General features: G+C 53.1%; 1 protein-coding gene across 3 annotated transcripts in view; it reads right to left on the bottom strand.

Annotated features, from left to right (window-relative positions):
- Positions 1–811: 811 nt before the first annotated feature.
- Positions 812–9352, bottom strand: part of TRAF2 (TNF receptor associated factor 2) — a 58633-nt gene continuing 50092 nt past the window's right edge. For all 3 annotated transcript variants that reach the window (XM_032794121.2, XM_032794123.2, XM_032794122.2), the window contains 2 exons: positions 7597–7745; positions 812–6430 (listed from right to left, as the gene is read on the bottom strand). In XM_032794121.2, coding sequence (XP_032650012.1) covers positions 6212–6430; positions 7597–7745 — 368 coding nt within the window. In that variant the 3' untranslated portion in view covers positions 812–6211. The remainder of the gene's footprint in view (positions 6431–7596; positions 7746–9352) is intronic.

The raw sequence follows: 9352 nt of genomic DNA, 5'->3' as shown, positions 1-9352 counted from the left end.
GGGCCCTGCTCACATAGACAAGCCCCTTGCATGCCATTTGCCCTGGTCTGGGGATTGCTGTGGGGCTTAGGCAGCACCTACATCTGGCTGCCTAGAGGAAGCCAACAGAGCCCAGGCCCCAAGCTAGCAACTTTAGGCACTGAGTGATTTTTAGCCTCTACCGCTTTTTGTGGGAGTTTCATAGATTGCAGTGGAGCCCAAAGGCAGATGTAGGTACCATTTATGGAGCTTGGTGCTAGGCAGGGGGGTGATGTGTGAACAGCAGGGAGGGCTGGAGAAATGAGCATGGTGGCAGGGGAGGGGAGTCAGAGCTGTGTTCCTGCACCAGCATGGCCACAGCCCCATGGTGGTGGTCGCTGCCTGTTCTTCCTTCTCTGAAAGGGGCAACATGGGTACTTCACGTCAGCCACGAGTGTCTGCTGGGGCAGGCCGAGCAGCCATGACCCAGCCACTGGGGCATTTCGGGGGGGCTTCTTTTGAACAAAATTTATAGACCGGTGGGTCTTTAGTCAGGTGAGCCCCTTTCCTTCCAGTCCCATATGAACTTGTTGCATCTTATTTCAAAGTAAGTAAACTCAGCAGCATAGGGCCTGTGTCTGAACAGCTTCCAGCATGTGCGATCGCAGTAAGGGGGGGAGGATTATTTGTCCTGTTTGTTAGCAAAGTAAGTGGAATGAGGGCTGGGCCCCTCTCCCGCAGGAGGCTGTGGCACACAAGGGATCCCACTTTCAAACCCATCAATTTCACAGGAACAGTTTCTAGTTCCCATTCGTGATGGTGCTGCATGTTGTCCCATTACTGTCCAACCTTCCCTTGGGATACAATACTTTATTAATGGTCTCACTCATACAACAGCCCAGAGGACACTTCATTTCACAGTTAGCACCTAGGCCATTGTGTTTGGACACATCCATGAAAGGTGAGAGCCTAGCCCTTGGGCTAGGGAAGGTGTTGCAAAGCTGCTACTGAAGGCAATCTTTTATGGCTACACTAGCACACAGCAATCAGGTCAGGCCCCTGGAAGACCCCTCAGCTCTATCAAACTAAAGGCATTTCCACAAGTGCCAAACAACCCGCACCCTGCGTGCTACACAAACATGGCCATGCCTCAGAGGAGACGCCGCAGAAGTAAAACCCCATCTCTGGTTTAGCTACCTAGTGGGGACAAGGAAATGTATGATGATGAACCTGGAGCCTCTTCTGGAGATGGCTGTATAAAAAAATTGAAGTGTTGGGCAACCTTCCTGCCGGGCCTCATTCCTGCTTGCCGTTCACCCAGTTGCTGCCCACTGGAAAGTAGTGTGCCAATCCCTGGGGGGAGCTGTTACCATCTCCAGCCAGAGAGCACCCACTCTGGCTCTGTCGGGCTAGTGCAGTTAAAGGGGAGGCAAAACTTACACAGCACCTCTCACCAAACTTTCCTTTATCATACGACGACACCTCTTACCCTCAGCCACACTGGCTGTCGGCAGTGCATGGAGCTCAGCACCTGAGCCTCTCATGCAGGAGCCTGACCTGCTGCACTTCTGTTGGATTAGCCATAGACGTGATTTGTTTGCTTTTGAATTTTGCTCCTGAGCAACCCTACAACAAACCCTCAGCACTGATTCCTCTCCCGTAACAGCTGTACTGGTCTAAGGTTTCTTTCCCTCACAGGCTTGTGGGTAAAGAGGCTTGAATTTTACAAGAATCCTCCCCTGCAAGGCTTAGCAAAAGATTCCTGTAAATACCAATACGCTGCTGGCCAGCCAGAGTTGCTAGAGTCTTTCAAGGCAGGACAGGTGGAGCTGTAATACAACTATCCCATTACTGACTGGACTCGGGGGCGGGGCGGTGACAAGGGTCATGGGCCATGACTGTTGTGTCTCCCGGCTAGGAAGCAGGTATCCACAGCTGGCTCAGGGACATACACATACAGCACATTTTAAGCTGCCAGTTCAGTGCCTCCATGCACAAAACAGCACCACGGCAGCAACTGCAGCACAAGCCTCGTCCATGCATTGCTTTACATCCACTGAACAGCAGCACAGGGGAAAGCCCAGCCATGCCTCCACTGGCTTTCCAGCCCCCACCTTTTCACAAAGTGGGTGCTGCGTTGCACAGGTGCCATTTAGCCCCTCACCTTCTGGGAGTTTATGGACACAGACCCTGCTGCAGCTGAATGCATCATAGCCACCAGCAGGGGGCAGCCAATCAATTTCACTGACGGTAATTGAAGGAGGGAGTAAGCTGCAGGGAAATAATTGTGCAGGGGAGCAGGTCCTGCATGAAAGAGCCTTCAGCCGTAGCACAGCTGGTAACTGAGGAGGGGGGACAGACAGCAACATGAAAAGCAGCAAGTCTTTTCAAGTGACTCCCTCAGAACTTAAAGCCCCTTCTTCTCCGCATCCACACTGCTGAGCCCAACTGTGCTCTCAGCTGGAACAGGCTTGCTCATGCAGCCAGGACCCTCTTCCATGAGATGGCTATAACAGGTGGTTCCTTCTGTGCCAGAGCTGGGCTCCTCTGGTCAATATTACAGCCTGGAGGGAACTGGCGGGGGCCCATCTGCAGCATGGGAACACTGGCTCCAGCAGGAAGCCAGTGCAGGCTTTTTGGATGTTGGGTGAATTTATACGAGGGAAGGTGCAGCAGTGGTAACGCGAGCATCCCCCAACATCCTGCGTGTCACACAGGGATCAGCAGCGCCTCCACACCAGTGCAGCATGGCGGAATTGCCTGCTGGAGCCACCACACTTTAGGCTTTGAACCTTGGCTAAAAACTCATCCCAACACCTCTCCACAGGGCGGGAGAGCCAGCCAGCCAGCTCTAGCACACACCTTGGTCTCTCCTGCCACAAGCACTGTATGGAGCTGGCTTTGGGTTCCACCGCAGCCTCCAGACTGAATCTTGGACAGAACCCACAGCAGATGCCAATGTACAGTGTGTGCCAGAGATGCCTTTCAGACGTCCCTGCTAGAGCTTTAGGCCTTTGATACCCTCTGGGGCCCAGGTCCCCATACTGCCTGGCTGCTTACCCCCCCAAAGGCAGCTGCGCTCTAAATCCCTGGAGCTTGCTGTGGAGGGACAAGCCTAGCAGTGACAATGAGGTTTCTCAAAGAGCCAGCCCCAGCCACTGAAGACAAAGCTAGTACTTCCCAAACCAGAGGAGAACTCACCTCCTCCTGCTGCAGCAGTTTAACTCTGCCATGGCCTTGTCGGTGGACCCTCCCATGGCTCCAGCACGGTAGTACCAAGAGTCAGGCTGGCCCCTGCGCACAGCCAATCAGCTGCTCAGTCTACAGGAACGTGTAGTCTCCAGCGTCCTCACTGGACACCTCGTTTCTCAGACAATGTAGGGAAACCTCTCTTAGCAAAAGCCCAAAGGCTCAGGAGAGGCACTGCAAGGGGGATCTGGGGAGTCCACAGAACAGAAAACAGGCTCCTGGTGCCAAGGGGAACAGGCTGGAGAAACAGCTAGTTCCTGAGGGGCTGGGCTCCATCTGGACACAGTGTCTGAAACTGAGCAGCCCCCAGGCCCGTTGCCACTGGGCACGTAGCAGCGCTGCCTCAGGGCAGGAACGGTGGGTGGAGTCTGTGCAGGGCTCCGAGAGCAGAGAGACTCAGACAGCTTGCTGTGGAGTACTGTCCAGCCTGGGGGTCTAGGGAGGTGCAGCGTCCTAGACAGACTAGGGACTCAGACCCCCGCCTGCTCCAGTGACTCTCCAGTATCTAGATGTCAGTCTTTAAACTGAGCTGATTTAATTCCCTTTGGTTCCCATGGGGCAGCTGTTTTACATCTGTTTATTGGCAGCTGGAGATCATGGAATTGGCCCCTCTTTGGCTGGGGAGTTCTGCACACAGATAATCCTTTCCCCGCCACCATCCCTAGAGAACCAGCCACCGCTCCTGGCCCAGAAATGAGATACATGTAAATAGCGGCTCAATAACAGTGGCCTCTCAGTGGGAGAGTAGCGCCGTACTGGAGACCCCCACCGGCTTACTTCGCTGTGGGCACAAGCCAACTCACACCCCTTTAGTTCTGGCAGAAGCTTCCTGCCACCCTAGCCTGGAATCAAAACTCATCTCCACTGACAGATTTCTGACCCCAGCTGAGGTGTGTGGAAGGGGGCCAAGGGGACTGAAGCAGGCCACTGCCGAGGCTCAACTGGTGGCCTACAATGAGACAACCCGTCACTGGTCCTAGCTAGGACAGTGTGAAGGCAGAAGTGCCTCAGCTCTGTAGATGCCCCTGGGCCTGAGCCCAGGTGGGGAACACACCATTTCTCTCTTTGGAGGACACAACAGAGGGGCTATGGCCTTCCTCCACGGAGAGGGCCACAATTTCACAATCTTGGATTCCCTTGCGTTTGCTAACTGGTGATCGTTCCACAGAGAATTCCTTCCCCTGCACACAGGCAGCCAATCACTGATGCTAACTTGAAGTAGGGCTGCTGCTCTCGGGGGGGCTCCAGCCAACCACCTGGAGCACCTCTGGCATGGGCAGCAGGGCCATCCTCTTTGCCTGTCCTCCAGGCCAGAAGAGCAAGGGAAGTGTTGGACAGGGCTGGGACAACCCCTGAAGCATAGTTCAAAAAGCAGCTAGCTGGGTGCTTTGGCCAAAGAGAACCTGCGGGTTTGTACTGATGGGAGAGAGACAGAAAACCACAAAGAATAAGGCTCCAAAGAGCTAATGGCCACTCCAGAGTTACAGGTGACCACCACAGGGTAACTCTGAGGGGCCAGTTAGCCACAATGGCAACAGGCTGAGAGGGACCCATTCTCCATGAAACAGAAAGACCACTGGGCAGCAAATGGGGTCCCAAGAGCAAGGAGCCCGGGGAGGGAAAGCCCTCAGAGAGTTTCTAACTTAGCAGCTGCAGACTGGTTGACTGCAGAGAGCACACTAAGCTGGCCACACAGCAGTCGGGGCTGCAGTGCTGGTGAGGCTATAAACAACTCACTCCCTTGACAGAGCCAAGAGCCCAAGATTTCACATTCAAGATTAGCTGCCACCTGCTGCCCGCAGGAGGACACTCGGTGGGGGACCAACAACTCCAGGGAGGACACACCAGAAGGGGCCTGCCCACAAAGGCAAATGAAGAGAGGCGCTAAAAGCCAGAATGAGAGTGGTGGGGAAAGGAGCTAATGAGCTAAACCCTCATTTCTGGGGGCTAAGCAACTCACACACGGGGACGGGGGAGCAAGGCTGTCCTGCCCTAAGCCCAGCTCCAGGGTTAACTATTCACAGGCAACAAATCAGATTCCAAGGCAACTCTCTGACTAGGTCAGGACCCGCTCCAGAGTTACAAGACTCATCCGTTTGGTCATTAAAACACAAGCTATGCCCAAGGCACCGGGAGCACTAGGTTCTATAGGAGACCGACATGGAAAGAAAGGAGGAGAATATTCCTCAGGTGCTGTCCTCCCTTACTCTACACTTCCCCTCCCATCAGATCCCTTCCAGATAAAACGCAGGCAGGGATTGACATGGACACTGCGAACAGCTCTCTCTTGCCCTACTGACATACGGTCCCACTCAAAGTGCCTCTGCAGCTATGGCTGCCAGGAAAGGTCAGTGAGACTGTGCTAAACTGCTTCCCTCTCACTGAGAGCTAACAACAATCTCTGCTGTGCGAAGCCCACATACCTCCTCTGCCTGCTCCTAGTCCACGTCTTCCCTCACACCCTCATGTCAAAGATCAAACCAACCAGCAACACAGAATTACAGAACCTTTAAGCAATAACACCAGAGAGAAACCAGCTCCCTCTAACACTGAGATCTCCTAAGAGCATGAAAGAGCCTGGCCAAAGAGCTACGTGCAGTGGTGCTCTAGCAGGCTGAATGCCTGTTCCGTTGTAGGAGTTGTACATTAAACAAGTACAAAAGAGCTGCCTTCGTTTTAGCTTGAAACCCAGGTGCAGGGAGCCCTGGTAGCTGATTCCTCCAGGGGATCGTCCAGTCCCCATTGATCATGGATCAAACTCAAACTAACCTCAACACAAGCCTCTTCTCAAGGAAGATCTGCACTAGAAAAGCTGGTGTTTTGACACCAAGGGAGGGTTCCCATCAGACACTGCATTTCCACTCAGAGCGGAGCAGGTCCCTTCAGGGATGCGGCCAGGTCTGGACTTTGCCTCTGCTCCGGGGCATGCTGAGGGTGCAGCTCCGGGAGGGTGAGCCCTGGTCGGCTGGCACTGTGCTCAATGCTCCTGGTGGGGGAGGAGGCTTTAGAGGCCCGTGAGATCTACGATGGCTTTAATAAAGATGGCGTCGTCACGCACGTAAGAGTTCTTGGCCTCCATCTTGGAGACTGGGCAGAAGAGTGGGCAGCCACTGGCAATGTTCATCTCGGTGACAGGTCGCTGGAAGGACGAAGATGTCACATCGGGTCGGAAAGCGTCGATAATGTGCTCCCGATTATTCTGATCCAGCAGCATCAGGGTCACCTAGAGGTGAATACACAAGAGAAAGAGCTTGAAGAAATATGGCAAACATGCAAACCCTCGTCTGTGACTCCCATTCATTTTTACCTTTCGAAAGCTGCAGACACACACGCAGCCTTACGCACTCATGTGGCAGCAAGCTGGGGTAATGCCTGCATTCAGGCTCAATGCCAAGCCCCAGCTAGATCTACACCCTGCAAGAAGGCTCCCTGCTTTCTCTCAATCTCTGCTGTGCCACAAGGGAAATTCTGCACTTGGTTCAGATCAACTGACTAGAGACTTTGCTAAATTCAATGTGAAAATGAAGTGCAGCAGCAGCCCGGGTAGCCAGCAGCTGCAGATTTTGATATTCAGTTTGATCCTGCCCCATTGCGTGCATGTCCCTTTGAGATAAGCAAGGCAGATCATGCTGCTCCAATGGGTAGTTTCAGGCTGTCTGCGGAGTCAGCCAGATGTCACTACATCAGTTTATACCTGGTTCTTATTTTTAAGGTTTTCATCACAACTGCAAAGGTTTAGAAATTTAATTTAGAAAATAAAAATGACAGCTCAGTCATGGAGCACAATTCAGGGTCCCTGAATATCACAGCACACGCAGCGTGGTCAGTATGAAAGTTCTGGTCATTCTCCAAACACATCATCACCCTACTCCTGACTGTATCTTTCCCCTCTCCCTTGGGCCTCTCTTGTAGTATCCTGGGCTTTCATCAGGACAGGAGCCTGCATGGAAGAGCTCCCCCAAATGGCTAGTGCAGCGTTTCTCAAACTGGGGGTCAGGACCCCATTTTAATGGGGTCGCCAGGGCTGGCTTAGACTTGCTGGGACCTAGGGGGAAACTGAAGTCTGAGCCCCACCACTTGGGGTCAAAGCTGAAGCCCAAATGCTTCAGCCCTGGGAGGCGGGGCTCAGGTTACAGGCCCCCTGCCTGGGGCTGAAGCCCTTGGGCTTCAGCTTCCGCCTCACCACGACTCCTTGTCAGAAGGGGTTGTGGTGCAACGACGTTTGAGAACCCCTGGCTAGTGCGTTCTCTGCCTCTGCTTGCTGGACGGGCCAGCTCTCTGTCTAGGAGAGCAGGTATCTGCATGGCCCGAGACAAGGGAAATACATCACTAGGCCAAGCAGGCCTTTCAGGGACCAGGACTGACTCTGCGCTCACTCCCAGCACCTACCTTCTGGTTGAAGGGCCATCGCAGAAGCGCATCGTTGGGTCCTTTCATCACCACAAAGAACAGAGACAAGTGGGTCCCCCGTCCAGTGCCGTCCCCGTTTAGGTACACACGCAGGCACATCCTATAGCCATATTTGCTTGTGTAGAAGGCTAAGTGATGCAAAACATCAAGAATAAACAGCTGTGCAGAACACGGGCTAGAGCAGCAGGGGAGCCCAGATGGTTCCCAAACCGTTTCAACTGTCTATTGACTTTGACTTTTGAAGCATAAGCAGGGGAGAGCTCCCTGAGCTGGGGGCCCACAGGAGCATCTCCTCTGGGTACAGATAAAGGTACATGTATTTAAAAGCACACAAGACACTGGGGCCCCAGTATCTGAGGCACTAGGCCTAGTTAACATGCGCCTGCTGTTACAGGACAAGAAGAAGGAGCCTGCTGACTTCTCTCCACTCCTGTCCTGCCCTGCGGAGACAACTCCATGTGCGAGACGGAGCTGGAGCCTAAACCTGCTTAGAAAACAATCTCGCTGCTGCCTAAGTTCCAGTGAGAGGGCAGTCACAGCCCATTAAAGGGAACAGGGCTGCACAAGCGTCACTTAGGGCCTAGTCTGGCCCACTCCCCTTTATGACTAGCCAGGAGTGTTCGAGCAGGAAAGAGCCCAAACTGCAGCTGAGAGCTCAGGCTGGCAGACAACACCTGCCCAGACATCTTTGTACTTGTAAATTTGCTACACTTGACCTGAAGTCCAGGGCCCAGATACGGAGTCGCACTGTGCCAGGAACACTCAAACCAGGGCAGAGGGGTAGTTTTACATTCAGCTGCCGCCTTTCACTCCCTCTTTCTTTAAGCCGTGCATCTCCTTTCCCACAAGGAGAGAGCACATTGCGTAGCTGCGGCTACGTTGCACAGTGTGCTTTGGAGGAGTCGTGCAGGGAACAGCCATTCATAACAATGCACCCGTGTGGATACACAACATGCTAACACTGGTAGAATGTGAGGGGAACGGGTAGCTTGTGTGCACGTGGAGGGTAATGTGATCAGGCCCTTTCGTAAGGACTTAGGAAAGCTGGCTGCTACTCTTGGTTCTGGCACTGACAAGTCACTTCATCTCTATTCTCCACTGCACCATCTGTCGGTGCAGACTGTATGCTCCTGGGGGCAGAGCCTGTCACTTCCACTATGGAGCTGTGCAGTACTCGGCCCAATGGGGGCCTGAGCTCAGCTGGGGCCTCCAAATGTTACTGAGACGTTCATAATTCAAAAACAGACTGAGGGAAGAAGGAGAGGGACAGCTGAGCAAAGTACGAGGCAAGCTCAGGTGAAGACAGACCAGCCAGCAAGGTACCAGAGACACATATGCTAGAAGTCTGCACCAAGCGTCCATTCAGCTCAGTAAGAAAAACTACGCACCCAAAAGGCAATTTTTAACCAATCCTAACCTCTGTTTCTCTGCCTCATTTCTGCATAGCTAAAGCAGCATCAGGACTGCAGCTTCCTGCCTGGTGCTGGGTCTAAGTAACATGCAGGAAACTCAGGTGCTGGCAGGTAAGTCTTTCCTTTCCTATAAACAGTCTCAAGTGTTTTTCCAAGAAAAAACCTCTCTCTCTCTCATTTCCAGTCCCTTTCAAACCAAGCACAACACACTGCTTTTCTGTGGGCCTTGGGGCTTGAACAAAAAAAACAACCCTGTTTGTAACAGGATCCCCAAATTTCTATGTGCTCTTTGTTGCAGCAATTTAAAAAACACACTCTTCCTT

Source organism: Chelonoidis abingdonii, chromosome 24 (genome assembly GCF_003597395.2).
Source record: "Chelonoidis abingdonii isolate Lonesome George chromosome 24, CheloAbing_2.0, whole genome shotgun sequence".
In the NCBI taxonomy this organism is placed as follows: Eukaryota; Metazoa; Chordata; order Testudines; family Testudinidae; genus Chelonoidis; species Chelonoidis abingdonii.
This window is presented reverse-complemented; position numbering and strand designations above follow the sequence as displayed.